Source organism: Camarhynchus parvulus, chromosome 26 (assembly GCF_901933205.1).
Source record: "Camarhynchus parvulus chromosome 26, STF_HiC, whole genome shotgun sequence".
In the NCBI taxonomy this organism is placed as follows: domain Eukaryota; kingdom Metazoa; phylum Chordata; class Aves; order Passeriformes; family Thraupidae; genus Camarhynchus; species Camarhynchus parvulus.
Window position 1 is genome coordinate 3,350,765 of NC_044596.1, and position 17,203 is coordinate 3,367,967.

The 17,203-nt window shown below is 51.1% G+C and overlaps 2 protein-coding genes across 2 annotated transcripts; one reads left to right on the top strand and one right to left on the bottom strand.

The window, feature by feature from the left end:
* Positions 1–4,993: 4,993 nt before the first annotated feature.
* On the top strand, positions 4,994–8,108 carry AVPR1B (arginine vasopressin receptor 1B). Its single transcript, XM_030965548.1, has 3 exons — positions 4,994–5,948; positions 7,361–7,685; positions 8,000–8,108. Exons 1-3 carry the CDS (start codon positions 4,994–4,996, stop codon positions 8,106–8,108), a joined length of 1,389 nt encoding a protein of 462 aa, XP_030821408.1.
* A 2,472-nt stretch (positions 8,109–10,580) lies between these two features.
* RHEX (regulator of hemoglobinization and erythroid cell expansion) lies at positions 10,581–13,020 on the bottom strand. Its single transcript, XM_030965996.1, has 5 exons — positions 13,004–13,020; positions 12,490–12,578; positions 11,576–11,737; positions 11,209–11,267; positions 10,581–10,781 (listed from the first exon to the last, which is right to left on the bottom strand). The coding sequence occupies exons 1-5, from the start codon at positions 13,018–13,020 to the stop codon at positions 10,581–10,583; spliced, it is 528 nt and encodes a 175-aa protein (XP_030821856.1).
* Positions 13,021–17,203: the final 4,183 nt, after the last annotated feature.

Sequence of the window (17,203 nt, forward strand, 5' to 3'; positions counted from 1 at the left end):
TCAGCTTTTGTTGCTCTGCTTGCCAATTTTCACAGCTTCCCATGGATTTTCCATGAAAATTCTCCTTCTGCCCAGCAGGCCCCGCTCTGGGGCACTCCCCATGTGCTCAGCAGATTTATTTATGCTCTCCAATATATTAATGAGGAGCAGGGGTTTTAATTAAGTGGAGAAAACCCAAATCTGAATGAGGGAACAGAGTGAGGCTGGAAAAGGCGAGGCTGGAGAAGGTTTCACTTCTGGCTTTACATGCTAGAAGCTCTTCTTCATTGCCAGGTGAACATTTAGAGGTAATTTAACATTTTTGGGGCATTTCCTGAGGTTTTAGGATGGACCAGGACTGGTTTGAATCCTTTTAGACCCTCAAATCTCTCATTTCCCTGGTCCATGAAATTTGTTCCCCAGGCAGACACCACGAAGTGATTTCCTGACTTCACAAACATTGCAAGCCACAAACAAAAATCAGGATTACATCAAGATTTCAGCATCCAAATTGTCCAAATTTGAGAGGGAAAAAGAAAAGGACAAAAGGCAGGTCAACAGCAAGAGCAGGTTGGGCTTTGAAGATTCAGCAGTTTATGAGTTTATTTTTCAGGAGGTGGAGGGGGAGCCCATTCATGGCTTCATTTTGACAGAAATTGGCATTTAATAGAACAGGAGATAGCAGGAATTCCCAGCCCTCATTACTGCCCTCAGCCCTTCCAAGGAGACAACTCCGGGATAGTTGCAACACCATTAATTTTATGGCATCTGAAGCAGCAGAAAATGGCCAAATCTGGCTTTTCCTGACCTGAACCACAGAAAACATCTCAGTGATTAAATGCTAAAGACAGCCCAAGCCTTCTCCGTTCTGTCAGCTATAAAATTTAACAGCATCACACACACCACAAATGAAATATTTGTGTCGAGAAGGCGGCCAGAGCAGCACATAAACCCGAGCCAGCACATTTTATTTATTTAACCAGCAAGCTGCCCACAAAACAAAGTCCCCAGGTGCTGTGCCAAGTGATTTAGCAAGCACAAAACCCCTGCCTGTGCTGCCCACAATGGGCACGGGGTGCCAGCTGCAGCAGGAGCAGCATTTGCTGTGCTGGGACCTAGAGCTGCCAAAATGAGCAGTGCAACGCACTGGTGTTGGGTTTGTGAGGGTCCCCAGGATGAGGTGAGAGATGAGAATTTGATTTCATGTTCTTAGAAGGCTGATTTATTATTATAGTATATATTTTTTATTTTATATTTTTATTTTATACTATTTTTTATTTTATTTTAAATTTATTTTGTTTTTATCTTATATTAATTTTCATTTTACATTATTTTATTCCATTTATAATATATTATTATATATTATTTTATATTATTTTATTTATTTTATATTATTTTATATATTATTTTATATATTATATTATATATTACATTACATTATATTATATTACATGATATTATATTATATTATATTACATTATATTATATTATATTACATTATATTACATTACATTACATTATATTACATTATATTACATTACATTACATTATATTATATTACATTATATTACATTACATTACATTGTATTATATTACATTACATTATATTACATTACATTATATTACATTATATTATATGCTATACTGAAATTATACTAAAGAAAGAGAAGGATACAGACAGAAGGTTTAACAAGAATGAAAATAATGGAATGGAAAATAATGGAGATAAAGAAAAACTCGTGACTGACTCCTCAGAGTCTGACACAGCTGGCTGTGATTGGTTATTAATTAAAAACAATTCATATTAAACCAATCAAACTATGACCAGTTGGTAAACAATCTCCAGACCACATTCCAAAGCAGCAAAACACGGGAGAAGCAAATCAGATAATTAAATTATTGGTTTCATTTCTCTCTGAGGCTTCTCATCTTCCCAGGAGAAGAAATCCTGGCCGAGAGATTTTTCCAGCACATAAGATTGTGACACACCGTTATCCTGATAAACCAGATTTAGGAGCTTGGAAATGCAGTGCTGGGGTCCCTGAGCCTGCCCAAAACCTGCGGGGATTTTCCTCGTCCCACAGCTCCTCCAGCCTCTGCTGCCAAGGGGGCACAGCCCAACCTGGGCTGCCCAGGCTGGAGCAATTCCTCAGGCAGGAATTCCACGCTGGAAATCCCAGCCCTGGTGTTCCTGAACCCCAGGAGGTGCTGCTGGGGCCTCCAAATGTTCAGCAAACTCACAAATGGAAATGAGTTTATTTTCCATTCCATCTGCTCAAAAAGAAAAAAAAAATCTTTCCTTTGGTGGTATCTCTCCCTCTAAAGAAAATTGAATTTCCAGGTTCCAAGGGGATGGTTTAGTTGGGAATTAGCTCCATTTTCCTCTAAACAACAAAAAAATTAGCTCAATTTCCTTTTCTCTTGGAAAAGGAAGAAAAGAATTCTCCTTGTAACTAAAGGAAAAGAATTCTCCTTGTATCTAAACTCAGGAAAATCTGGAGTGAAAGCTCTGACTGCAAGGGAATTGCTCCCAGACCAAAATGCTGCCAGTAAAAAAACAACTTTGCCCTCAAAACCCTCTCAGTGTTTCTTTCTCTCTGCAGACTCTGCTCTTCCATCTCTGCCTTCATCTCAGTTTTCACTGCTTTGTAAGGTTGGGGTTTTTTTTTCACACTGCCCTCTATTAATCTTGCTGAAAATCAGACAGCTGATCACAAACACAGAAAATCAAATTATCCACCAAAGCCCTTCCCACGCACAGCACCTCCACCAGGCACTCTCTGATGGGTACTTTATATCCACAGGGCCTCATAAGGATGAATGTCTTTTAATTAGACACAAACTGAGCTCATTTAGGGTTATTAGAGGTGATCTGCAAATTTATTCAGCTTTTTGTACAGGGAATTTCCATGGAATAGCAGCAGCCAGAGAGGCAGAGCCGCGTCCAGCACGCACCAGGTGGGACAAAACCCACACCAGGTGATTTTTGGATCATCTTTCCCTCACAGAGAAAAGAAAAAAAAGGGCTGAAAATAGATGAATTTCACCACTTCTTGCCATAATTTAGAAACCAGCAGGGCAAACAAAGGCTGGATGTTGCCAAACAGAAGTGGAATTGTGTGGACAGAAGGGAAGGTGCCCAAATTCTCAGGAAGGTGAAATCCAAGAGTCTTTCAGCTCCAGACTCACCTGGATTTTCCCCACTGGAAAAAAAAAAATAATTCCCCATTTCTCCATTGGAAAAAAAAATAATCCAACCTTTTTACTCCATTTGCCCTCATCCCACTGTCCAGCCCCTTTCCCTCAGCTCCCAGCCAGCCTTGCATAGAACCTGGCACATCTCCAGCTCCTTTTTTCCCACCAGCTTTGTCTTTTCCAAGGAATTTTTTTTCCAGGTTTTGGGGGAAAAAATGGAAAAAAACTAGATTTTTTTTCCCAGATTTTGGAAAAAAATGGGAAAAAATTAAATTCCTATAGGGTGGTGACAATAAATGATGTTTGCAGCCACTTTGCTGCGGGGCTGAGCTCAGCTGCACTGACCGGGGGATGTCTGGCTCCTGCTGAGGGGGACGCCTTGTCGCCAGGCTCTGGGGACATCGGGAGGGTCCTGGCAGGGGTAAAACCCAACTCGGGGAGGGTAAAATCCAGCCTGGGACAGAGGGTGCAGGCCCCCCCGGGGGCTCACACACGGGGACACGGGGAAAGGACCTGGCAGGGGTTAAACCCAACCTGGGGACATCGGGGAGGGGTAAAATCCAGCCTGGGGACATCGGGAGGGTCCTGCAGGGGTTAAACCCAGCGTGGGGACATCGGGAGGGACCTGGCAGGGGTTAAACCCAGCGTGGGGACATCGGGAGGGTCCTGCAGGGGTTAAACCCAGCCTGGGGACATCGGGAGGGACCTGGCAGGGGTTAAACCCAACTTGGGGACATCGGGAGGGACCTGGCAGGGGTAAAACCCAGCTCGGGGACAGAGCTCACACATGAGGACATGGGGAAAGGACCTGGCAGGGGTTAAACCCAACCTGGGGACATCGGGAGGGTCCTGGCAGGGGTTAAACCCAGCGTGGGGACATGGAGGAGGGACCTGCTGGGGTACAAAACCCAGCTCGGTGACACAGCTCACACACGGGGACATCGGGGAGGGACCTGCCGGGATATAAACCCCAGCCTGGGGACACCGAGAGACAGGGTTGGGACACGCTCACCTGGCTGCTCTCCTGGGGATGAAAAGCCGAAGGGATGCAGCCTCTGTAGAGTTTTTTGCTGCTTTTAAGGAGAATTTCTCTTTCCCCTCGGATTTAACTGCACAGGGGATGCTCAGGGTGAGCAGTGCAGGGAGAAGCAGGGATTTGGGAAGGTTTTGTGGAAATGAGAGGAATATCAAGGGCTGAACCAGGGATTTGGGAATTCCCAGTGCAGAGAAGTACCAAGGGCTGAACCAGGAATTTGGGAATTCTCAGTGCAGAGAACTATCAGGGACTGAGCCAGGGATTTGGGAATTCTCAGTACAGACAAGAGAAGTACCAAGGGCTGAACCAGAGGCTCTTGCGCGTCTCTGCTCCACAGGAATATTTTCAGCCCAGGCAGAGAGGGAATTGCAGCTGCCTAACGCAGGGTTAGTGTGACAGGGGACACGGGACAACTTGCCCTGGTGTTGGGGACTGCTGGAGGAGGCACATCCAGCCCTCCAGCCGGCGGGGGGACCTGCTGGGGTAAAACCCAGCCTGGGGACATCGGGAGGGACCTGCCAGGTGTGAAACCCATCCCAGGGACCGTGTTCACATACGGGGACACTGGGAGGGACCTGCCAGGGTAATAAACCCAGCCTGGGGACACTGGGAGGGACCTGCCAGGGTACAAAACCCAGCCTGGGGACACCGGGAGGGACCCAGCAGGGGTAAAACCCAGCCCAGGGGCAGAGGAGCTGGAGCTCAGGAGAAACAGGGAAGGGGACAGCAGGACATCAGAGAGGAGCCGTGGAGCTCTGTGCTCCTGCAGAGCCTCCCAGAGGGATGGAGCTCGGCTGGGGCTGGAACAGCTCCCAGCAGAGCCCACCTGGGCACGGCCAGGGGCTGCTGAGCCCGGCAGGGCACCCCAACCTGACGGCGCTGCACACCCGGGACGAGGAGCTGGCCAAGGCTGAGGTGGGGGTGCTGGGCACCATCCTGGCCGTGGCCACCGTGGGCAACCTGGGCGTGCTGCTGGCCATGTACCGGCTGAGGAGGAAGATGAGCCGCATGCACCTCTTCATCCTGCACCTGGGCCTGAGCGACCTGGGCGTGGCGCTGTTCCAGGTGCTGCCGCAGCTCCTCTGGAAGGTCACCTACCGCTTCGTGGGGCCCGACCCCCTCTGCAGGGCCGTCAAGTACCTGCAGGTGCTCAGCATGTTCGCCTCCACCTACATGCTGATGGTGATGACCCTGGACCGCTATCTGGCCGTGTGCCACCCGCTGCAGTCGCTGCAGCAGCCCAGCCGCCAGGCTTACACCATGATCGGGCTCACCTGGCTGCTCAGCTGCCTGCTCAGCCTGCCGCAGGTGTTCATCTTCTCCCTGCGGGAGGTGCGCCCGGGCTCGGGGGTGCTGGATTGCTGGGCGGATTTCGGGTACCCGTGGGGAGCGCGCGCCTACATCACCTGGACCACGCTGTGCATCTTCGCGCTGCCCGTGGGCGTCCTCAGCGTCTGCTACAGCCTCATCTGCCACGAGATCTGCAAGAACCTCAAGGGCAAGACGCAGAGCGGCGGCCCTGGCACGGGGGGAGCCGTGGCGGGTGCCCCTGGTGGTGCCAGCCCTGCGGGGAAGGGCGGGCAGCCCTCGAGGGTGAGCAGCGTGCGCACCATCTCCCGCGCCAAGATCCGCACGGTGAAGATGACCTTCGTCATCGTGGCCGCCTATGTCACCTGCTGGGCGCCCTTCTTCAGCGTGCAGATGTGGTCAGTGTGGGACCAGGATGCTCCTGATGATGGTGAGTGGTGAGGGGAGCGGGGCACAGAGCCCTGGGAGTGCCAGGAATGCACTTGGGTTTTTAGCAAAGAAGAGCTGGATGTCGTCTTGGCATTTGAAAATAAATGGGGAGGCTACAGGTTTTTGCATGATCAAAATGATGGGGATTTTACAGATTTTTACATGATAAAAATCATGGGGATTTTACAGATTAAAAAAAAACCCCAAAAATATGAAAATAAAATATAAAAATATAAAAATTATAAAAATCATGGGGAAGGCTACAGGTTTTTACATGATAAAAATCATGGGGATTTTACAGATTTTTACATGATAAAAATCATGGGGATTTTACAGATTTTTTTTTAAATATAAAAATGTAAAAATATAATAATTATAAAAAAATCATGGGGAAGGCTACAGATTTTTACATGATAAAAATTATGGGGAAGGCTATAGATTTTTACATGGTAAAAATCATAGGGATTTTACAGATTTTTACATGATAGAAATCATGGGAAAGGCTACAGGTTTCCTTCTCTGTAATGCATAAAATTTCCTCCCTCCTAAAATTCCTTATAAATGTATAAAATACAATACAGATTTCCTCCCCTGTAAATCTATAAAATATAATTTTCAGTCAGATCATTCCTTTCAGAAGAAAAAACCACTTAGAATTGATGATTCCTGGCCATCATCCATAGGGATGTGCAAAGACATCTTTGCCATGTGTGTCTTTCCTCTCCTCCGGGAATTTTCAGAGGTTTCAGAAGTGGATTTCTGAGTTCATATGTTGAATTTTTTTTCCTAACTACTGAAGCAGTACTACTACTAGAAAAAGGGACTTCACCCAAGATTGAAAATCTTCTGGGAGATGCTTTGGGCAGCAGAGAGGCTGAAGGAAAGCCCAGAAGCTGCTGGGTTTCACCTCTCAGAGGATGTGCTGCAGAACATGGAGGGTTCTGCACTGCAGAACATGGAGGGTTCTGGCACTGCAGAACATGGAGGGTTCTGGCTCTGCAGAACCTGGAGGGTTCTGGCTCTGCAGAACATGGAGGGTTCTGGCTCTGCAGAACATGGAGGGTTCTGGCTCTGCAGAACCTGGAGGGTTCTGGCTCTGCAGAACATGGAGGGTTCTGGCTCTGCAGAACATGGAGGGTTCTGGTTCTGGCTCTGCAGAACCTGGAGGGTTCTGGCTCTGCAGAACATGGAGGGTTCTGGCTCTGCAGAACATGGAGGGTTCTGGCACTGCAGAACATGGAGGGTTCTGGCTCTGCAGAACATGGAGGGTTCTGGCTCTGCCACCTCTCCATCCCCCAGGAATGCCAGTGGGACAGGAATGTGAGCCAGGAGAGCCCCCAGCTCCTTCCCACTGCCCACCCCACCCCTGCCCAGCCCCTGGGGATGTCCCATCTCTCTCTCTTGCCTCGCCAGAGTCCACCAACGTGGCTTTCAGCATCACCATGCTGCTGGCCAGCCTCAGCAGCTGCTGCAACCCCTGGATCTACCTGTTCTTCAGCGGGCACCTCCTGCAGGACTGCCGGGGCTGCTGGGGCCGCCGCCGGGCCGGGCTGCGCAGACCCAACTCCACCGGGAGCCTGTGCAGCAGGAAAACCACGATCCTGAGCCACAGCCACCAGGCCGGGGTCCCCCTGCACGGGGACAGCGCCAGGGAGCTGTACCCGCCCTGCGACGAGGCCGTGACAGAGTCAGGCACGCTCTGGCGGTCCCGATCAAACCATTCACTGTGTCACCGCAGGTGTGTACCGCGTGTGGCACGCGTTGCGACACCGCCAGGTGACCGCCAGGTGTGTGACACCGCCGGGTGTGTGACACCGCCAGGTGTGACACCGCCAGGTGTGACACCGCCAGGTGTGTGACACCACAAGTGTGACACCGCCAGGTGTGTGACACCGCCAGGTGTGTGACACCGCCAGGTGTGTGACACCCGCGGTGTGTGACACCGCCAGGTGTGTGACACCGCCAAGTGTGACACCGCCAAGTGTGACACCGCCAGCTGTGTGACGCTGCAGACGCGCAGGTGTGACACCGGGGTGACACCGCGTTTTGCAGAAATCGGGATGTGTACACCGCCAGTGACAACGCGTCGCGTCACGCCATGTCCGTCGCTGCCGTGCGAACCCCAGGTGGCGTGACACGCCACCTCCAGGCCGCTGCGTGACACCGCAGCATGCACGCCCAGCCGTGTGTAGAAACCGCCAGGTGTGACATGCTCGCCTGCCGGGGGGACACCGCAATGTGTACCTCCGGGGACCGGGTGAACCCCGGGAGTGGGACCTGACCCCGTGTGACACTCAAGGGAACCGCCATGCACTCCCGCTTGTGGGCTGCAGAGCGCTTCCCCCCTGGTGGCTCCGGGAGAATGGGATTTTCACCCAGAAATCTCGCTGCGTGTGCTTGGGGAAGCCTCCGGGGACGCGAGCCATGCCCCAGCTTTTAGGGAAAGGTTTCCTGAAGGGACCTGCATCCTCGGGATCGAACCTCCGGGGAGGGATCCTGCAAACTCTGAGATCAGGGATCCTGCACCTTGGATCAGGGAATTTCAGCCTCCGGGGAGGAGCTGCACCCTTCGGGAAAAGGACCATCAAGGGGGATCCTGCATCCTTTGGGATCAGGGGATCCTGCAAACTCTGGGGAGGCATCCTGCACCCTTCAGGATCAGGGGATCCTGCATCCTTTGGGATCAAGAGATCCTACACCCTTCAGGATCAGGGGATCCTGCACCCTTCGGGAACAGGGGATGCTGCACCCACAAAGTACCCGAGTTTTGTGTTCCCGGGTGCCAGCAGAGCAGCCGGAGCACGGCGGGCGGGCGGCAAAGCGGCTCCATCGGCTCCAGAGCCGCCGCCGCTGCCTCCTCTCGCAGCCGAGCAGGCAGCGGGGACAGAGCTGTGCCCCCGCGGGGCTGCAGAGCTCCTGTGGCCTGGAAGTGCCCCCCTGCCGCCTCCTCCGGGCCAGGGACGGGGCTGTCACATCCCCTGGTGCTGGGCACAGCCGTGCTGCCCCACGCTGTGCCCGCTGGAGCGCCCCAAACGCGGCGCGGGAACCCCCGAGGAGCTGCTGGCAGCAGCCCTGGCCCTGCTCCAGCTCAGCCGGGCACATCCTGCTCCCCCCTGCCCTCTCCCATCAGCTCTGCTCCCACCCCCATCCTGTGCTCAACATCTGCTCTCACCCTGCTGCTGCTGCTGCTGCTTTTGGCTGATTTTGCAGGATCAGGGGCTCAAAACCACCCTGGGCTGGGGGAGCAGGGAACTCGATTCCCCTGCAGTCCCAGCCTGGCCCCTGCCCTGCTCCCAGCAGCTGTTTTGTGCAGGGATAAATCATGGATGAGGCAGGAAAGAGCGTCCATTAGCTCAAAAGCCGCTGAGGGTGATGTACAGGTGTGCCAGTGAAGGTCCCAAATTCCCTGCGAGCCACGGGCATTACTCCTTCCACTATCACAGGCTAAAGCTGTAAAAATAAAACACTAAGAGGAAAATATTTTGAAATCTTCAATATTTTCACTTTTTAATCGCCAGGCATTTGAATCAGATTTCTCAGAATCTTCCTCTCACTGGTTTTGGCCTCACCTCCAGTCCCATAATCACACCTCTCCTGGGTTTTCCAACGTTACCCGGGAATTGTTGGGGATTTTGGAACATTTTCCTTCTCGTGCCCTTCAAGCTGGGCCAGATCTGCACCACAAGGTCATGAAAGGAGGAGTGCCTGGCTCCCCCTGCCACTGATCAATCCCAAATCAATTGTCTCACAACCTTTCATTAAATCACAGCATTACTGAGCCCATTTAAAACACACTTGGGGCAGCTCCAGCCCTGAGGAAGGGGAGGCAGCCCCTCCATCCCCCTCCCAGAGCACACTCTGGGGCACCATTCCCATTCCCAGGCACTTTGGGAGTTTATTTCTGGAAAATTCAGAAGTAACAAAATGCAGAGTGAAGAGCAGGGGGGAGAGACCAACCCCAGCACCTGGAGGGGGACAAAGCAGAGAAAGCAAAAGGTGGGAGACAGGGAGAGGGAAAAGCCAGTGGAAAAATTGTATTTAAAAGGATTTTATGAGGCTGATGAGCAAAACAACATCACTGAGAGGAGCTCGGTGCAGCTTTGAGGATCACTGCATCTCCCTCCCTGAACTGCCCATTTTGAGTGGCGAGGGGGAAATGTTTCTTTTGCTTTCATTAAATGAGGGAAAAGGGGCCATGACACAGAAGTGGAGAGCTGATTCCAGCCTGGCTGGGAGGAGCCTTCCCCTGCCCCACCCTGCAGCCCTCAGGAACAGTGGAGCCTTTAAGGAAAAGCCAAGGAAGCTGCGGTGGGGGTGGTACAAGTGCTGCAGCCCGTGCCAGGCAGTGCCCCAGGGGCAGGGGACAGTGCCAGCTGTGCAGCTGCTGGGGGCTCTGGGCACCTCTGGGCAGCAGCACCCTGGTGTCACAGCTTCAGCCTGGTGTCACAGCCCCACATCAGTGTCACAGCCCCACAGCAGTGTCACAGCTCCACAGCAGTGTCACAGCCTCACAGCAGTGTCACAGCTCCACAGCAGTGTCACAGCCCCACATCAGTGTCACAGCTTCAGCCTGGTGTCACAGCCCCACATCAGTGTCACAGCTCCACAGCAATGTCACAGCTCCACAGCAGTGTCACAGCTTCACCTCGGTGTACTCCACAGCCTTGGATGCCCTGGGGCTGGAGAAGGGCCAGAAATGTGTTTTCCTCTTCTTTGGGTCCACGTTGACATAATCCATCCCAGACTTGACGTCCTCGTAGTCCTGGGCAGAGCGTGGCTTGGGGCCTGGGAACACCAGGGATGTGTAATTGATGTTTTCCTCTGAGCCACGGCCCTGCAGGAGCAAAATGAAGCCCAGGTCAGGCCCCAGCACCCACCCAGGAGCCTTTGCCCTCAAGCCCGTGCACCAGTTCAGGGAATCATGGAATGGGCTGGGTTGGAAGGGATTTTAAAGCCCATCCCATCCTTCCTTCCACCTTCCACTGTCCCAGATTGCTCCAAGCCCCATCCAGCCTGGCTTGGGCACTGCCAGGGCTCCAGGGGCAGCCACAGCTGTGCCGGGGCCTGCCCACCCTCAGAGAGAAGATTTTGGTTCCTAATTTTCCTAAAGCACCCAGGGCTGCTTCCCTCTGAATGGAGAACATTAGAACACTGCATGTGACAGGGGGCAACAACCACCCGAGCCCTAATCTATGGAATTTCAATGTGGTTTGATGGATTTGCCCCTCCTGATGCTGCTCCAGATGATTTTCCCGTGGTACCTGAGGGCAGGAAGGGTTGTCTGAGTCCTCTGAGGTGTCTGAAGATGTGTCACTGCTCCCTTAAAAACACAAAACATTTACCAGCCCAGCGCTTGCCAGAGGGTTAAAGGGAAAAAAGGATCAAGAGAGAAAAAGCAAACATGCTCAGAAGTGAAAATTCTGATCCACAAAGCACCAGTTTGATCCCTCCCAGCCTCACTTCCCTGGGAGAAAAGGGCAGGGAGAGCCCAGCTGGGAAGAAGAGACAGCTCCTACTTGGCCCTTCTCCCACCCCAGGGTGTCCAGGGCTCATAAGGAAGAGACATCACACAAATGCCACCCAAAAACTTCCATCCCTGTGCCAGGACAATGCTGCAGAGCCCCTTACCTGCATAGGCTGGGGGTGGTTTCTGTGCCCCAGGTTGTTTCTGTGCCCCAGGTTGTTTCTGTGCCGTGTCCCCTCCCGGTGCTGAGGCTGGAGCTGGGGTGGGCTGAGGGCTGGGATGCTCCCCAGGGCTGCTGCTCACCTGCATCCTGCAGGAATGCTGGGCTGTGAGCAAGAGGAGAGTGAGCCCTGCTGCCTGTTGTGCCCAGCACACCCCACCCTGCTCCATCACTCCCAGTTCAAACCAGCCCACCCCAAAATAATGATTGGAGCAGGCTCATATCCATCAATTCAATTGCTGAGATGATCCAGGGCCCTGCTCTCCCACCAGGACAGGCTCCAGTGACAAATCAGCATCAGGGCCTCTTCTTGCAAGTTTGGAATGATTTTGACCCAAAGCAGAGCTGAGCTCTGTGCAAATGTGAGCAGCAGTTGGTGTGAAAGAATTCCCTGCTAGAAATTGCAGCTTCATCTGAATTAATACTCTGTGAGCTATTTTCCCAGCACTTTACTAAAAAAGCAATAAAAGAAAATGGTTTTGAAGCAACACAAGGTTGTACAACGCTCACTGATGTGTACAACCATGTCCCTGCTGTGCCCACCCTGCCCCAGCACCCCCAGCTCAAACCAGCCCACCCCAAAACAATGATTGGAGCAGGCTCATATCCATCTAAAAAAGTGACAAAAATGGTTTTGAAGCAACACAAGGTTGTACAACCCTCACTGATGTGCACAGCCTACTAAAAAAGCAATAAAAGAAAATGGTTTTGGAGCAACACGAGGTTGTACAAGTCTCACTGATGTGTACAGCCGTGTCACCCATGTCACCACAGCCAGCCCAACCCTGCCCTGCCCCTTTCCCATCCCACACCCACCCCAAACCAGGAAATGACCAGGGAAAGCCATTTGTTAATTACCAATTTTCCTGCTGAGCATGGTGTAAAGGGCCAGCAAGAGGAGAGGGTAGAGTATCAAGGTGACAAGTGAGGTGACAGCAGGAATCCAGCTGAACAAGACAAAATCATTCAGTCTCAATGAAATCACCCAATTCTTTCAATCCCCCCATGGCTTCAAGGCACATTTTAGGCTCAGGTTTGTTGGTAGCTTTCAGTTTTGCTTTTTGGTTTGAGAGGCTTGGTTTTCAAGAATGATTTTAGTTCCTTGCCCCTCGTTTTCGGGGCCTGTCCCCAGAAGGATTTTCAGAAGCCCCCAGGGGGGGAATGTGGTGCTGGAGGGGAGAGAGACACGGCAGATATGATGGAATTATAGAACTGTGGAATGATGGAATGGACTGGGACCTTTGAAGGTCACCCCCTGCCATGAGCAGGGACATTTTCAGCCAGACCAGGTTGCTCAGAGCCCCGTCCAGCCTGGCCTGGGGGGTCCCAGGGATGCTGTGGAGGGCTCTGTGCCCCAGGGTGCTGCACTCACCATGCACAGAGGCTCATCCTCCTGCTGAGGCGCCTCCAGGGCCTGGGGGGACACAGACAGGCAGCAGGACCTGGTGGCAACCAAAGAAATGGTCCCATTGAGCCTCAGGCTGCTCCACACGAGCTGGAGATCAGGCTCAGCGCTTGGAAGCAGTGGTTGGATGTTGCAGATGTGAAATAAAGGGTTTTTATTTCATCCCAGCCCTCCCCCTGTGAGAATCCCTGTGGTTCACACCCTCACAGAGCCACAGGCTGTCCCTTATCACTGAATTAATGGCTTTATACATGCTCATATCTGAGACTTGTCTGGACTCCACTGCAACAGAATTGAAATTTGTTCTTCTTGCTTTAATCCTCTCTCATGCTTCTTTTTTTTTTCCTTTTTCTCTTCTTAATCCACAAAAAAAAAAAAAAAAAAAAAAAAAAGGAAGAAAACTACAAGACGAAGGAAAAAAATCCATGGAAAAAGTAACCAAAGGAAGGTCGTGGGCTGGTGTGAGACTCTTGCATCAGTCAAGGTCCAGACAGAAATATCAGAGGCCCTCCAACACCTCAGTGTCTGAAACACCTCGGATTTAATTCTGTGAGAGCTCCAATCCTGCTGAGGTTAAGAGGGTTTAAGGCAGAAAATCAGAAAACACCAATGCCTGGGCTGGGCCCCTTGGCCTGGGACTTCTGGCCATAACAGTCAAGAGGTTTATAATAAAAGATTGGGGTGTTCATTTTGTAGAACTAGCAGTGGGCTGTTCCTTTTGTGAGCTTTCACTTGCAAAAAAAACCACTTTAAATCCTCTCTCAGTGTTACACACTTGCTATTTATAAATGGCTGATAGGGAGAGATCTTCAGCTGACTTTGATACAGTGATTAAAGAAGCCATGATAATTTGATTGATAGGCTGATGGATAAATTGATAGAGCAAAGGCATTATCCATCCTGTGGAGCAGATTCTATCATTTCCTCTATGACACATTTCTGAGCCTAATTCATCAAAAGCTTTCCTGATAACCACCAATCTCCTGCAAAATTCCACTCATGCAAACAGTTTGATGACTGCCAGGCTGAAAGTTCATCTTTTGCAGAAATTTCCCCCCTCCCTTACTGAATAAATCTGTCCCCAAATATCCTTCTCAAAGGGCTGCCACTCTTGAAAGGCTCATTTCCTACTGTGGGGCAGGAGACGCTGCTGCAGCAGCAGATAAGGATCTGAAAAATGAGCTGTTCGAAAGGAAATTGCAAAATAAGCCCCAAATCCAACTATCAGCAGCTTCTGTGCCGAGGTGGGTACAGCGAGATGGAGGCACCGATATCGGGTGGGTATCGAAAAATCTGATTTGAGGCAGCAGCCAGTGAGAGCCTGGCACCAAATGTGCTTTTCTGGGGGCCTCAGGGAACTTCTGTGAGCCTGCACCCCCTCCAAGACTTCAACCCTTTCTCAAGAAAATGCTGAAATCAAGGCTTGCAGGAGCTGCGCCTCGGCCGGGCAGCGAGGGTCAACCTGAGGCATCTGCGCTCGGCTAAACACGAGTGAAAGCTCCAGAATGCCCCAAATTATTTTAATCCCACTTGAGCCAGGCCCAGCTGGCTCACTGGAGCTCAGGATGGCACCAAAATGTGCCCAGGGGGATTCCCAGCCCAGCTCTGCTCCCGCTGTCGCACCCTCTGCTTCCTGCGCCATCGCGCCTGGAGCGCGGCGCCCAACGCGGCCTTACCTGGGCTCAGAGCTTTCCCACCTTCCCTTCCCCACGGCTTGGGGCAGCTGGGGCCCTGCAGGCAGCAGGATTTGGGGCCGTTTCAGCAGGATTTGGGGCTGTTTCAGCAGGATTTGGGGCGGTTTCAGCAGGATTTGGGTGCAGAGCGGGGTCTGGCAGCGCGGCGGTGCCGGATGCGGTCACGCTCTACCCCCAGGTCAGAGGCACCAAGGAGCCCACACGAGTTCCATGACACCTCCCCTCTGTCAGCAGCCTCATTTAAATATATTGGGGTGTTTCTCTGCTGTTCTCCAGCTGTTTTGCCGCTGCACCCCTCCATCAATTCTCTGTCTTCCAGCAGCTTTGTCCCAAAATTGAGCTGAGCTTCCTTGGAACCAAGCGGTGCTGGGGGAGCTGTGCCCAGCTCAGCTCAGCTCAGCTGCCACCCAAAACGAGCTCTGGGTGCTTCCAAGCAAACATTTTCCACAGGGATGAAGCATTTTACACCACCTGGCTCCATGGCTGCTGGGGATGGCTGGGCCTCCACCTGCCCACACTCTGGAAAATGTTCTGCAAGCTTCGGGGTGCAAGCAGCAGCGTGGCAGATCCCATCCTGAGAGTTCCCAGGAGTTTTGGGGATTGATGGCTGCTGGTTCTTAGGAACTGTGGGGTTTATAGCTCTGGAAGTGCTCTGGCAGAAAGGAACAAGAAATTACTTTTTTTTTTCAAGGTGCCTGACTCATGGGGATGGTGTGTGCTCGCCTTTCAACATCTCCACCAGCCCACATCAATCCTGCCCTGGGGATACAACATCCCAAAGAATCCCCCTGGATTATCCAAAAGCAAAAAGAAGATTTCAAAAAGCATCACCTACCCCTGGAGCTGCATCACAAGTTGGAGTCACTTCCCAAATTCCCCTTCATCCCTGGGGCTGCTCCCACCATCCACCAGCTGCATCATCAGATGTTGGTCCTGCTCTCCTCACAGCTGCTGCACCCCAGGTAAATATTTTGGGGTTTATTTAACTGAAACTTGCGTGTTTGTTGATTTTTTTTCAGGTGAGAGTTTGCTGCTGCGGCGCTTTCAAGCGCTCGGTGGTGGATAAACAGATTAACAGGTGGGAGAAGTGTCTGATAAAGGCAGGAAAAAAAGGGTTTTTTACACAACACTGCTGGGGCACAGTGTGAATCAACCAGGGCAGTGGCTCCACTAAAGGAAATGTGTAAGAAGGAACACAGATAACATGTTTTTAGCCTGAGAACAGGTTTTTTAAACAAAGAAAGTGCTTCATACAGAGCTGGCGAGAGGTATTTTTTCTACCCAAGGGGGCAAAACCCATTTCTGATCCGGCTGTGTGGCCCTGGAGGGGAGGGACACAGCTGGGGACAGGCCCTGCCTGGCAGAGCCCATTCCTTTCTTACCAGGCTGGGATGTTGCAGGAGCTGGGGTCACCTTTCCTCAATTTCTCCAGAGCAGGCTGGCCCTGCCAAGCTGAGGGACACCAAGGCTTGGAAATTGGGCATCTCCTCCCTCTGCATTCCACACATTGAGCTACAGCTGGAATTTGTATGAAACAAAGCCTTTTTGACCCAATTTTCTGTGCAAATCCAGCCCACTTGCTCCCAAAACATAGAGAAAAAAAACCCTCTACCACTTTGTTCTACTTGAAATAACAATTTTGAAGTGCTCCTAAGAGTTGAGCTTTTAAAATGGCTTCTAAAATAACTCAAAAGTCGAAATAGATTTGCTTAGCTGCAAAAATTTCTAAATGAAAGCTCAGGCCTTGTTACGACTTTCATCTTCCCATTTTAATGCCGAATCCGCTGCCAGGAGTTTGCAGATTATGATGATCCAATTGGGGGATCTTTTCCACAAAATAAACTATTTCACTTAAAGTGTTTGGCGTGTCTGTGCTGCTGCTCATCCTCACGTTTATCTCCAAAGCCCAGTGACCCTTCAGGCTGGGTTTTCTGATAGGATTTTCAGGTTATAAACCATGTCTGGAACAATCCACTTGCTGCTTTTAGCTTATCTGGCACTTGCTGCAGCTGCTTTTGTTTTAGGAAGTTTCTTTCTAATCCATGAATATGTGATTAGGGCAAGGAGGGAGGCTGGTACATTAAACTGCATCTCAAAAGGGGAAATAGAGAATAAATTTGTATAAAAGCCACTTGTTAAAAAAAATATTGCAGCGTGCGGGAATGAAGGGAATTTTCATTTGTTTTGATAAAAACAGCTGCATTTGCCATCGGCATCAACTGTGCTGTGCCCAACGTTTTCCTGCTCATATTGAGAAATATTTGATGGATTTTTTTAAAGCTTAATCTGCCCTCGAAGCTGGGAAGAGGAGAGGCCTGGCAGCATCTCCAGGGATGGGGACACAAGATCCCGGTGACAGCAGGACGTGACTCAGCTGTCCCCAGCCACCCTCGGGTACCTGTGCCTCACAGATGAGGACTTTAATTTCCTGGGCGAGGGCTTTAATTAGATAAAAAATTTAATTAGATAAAAC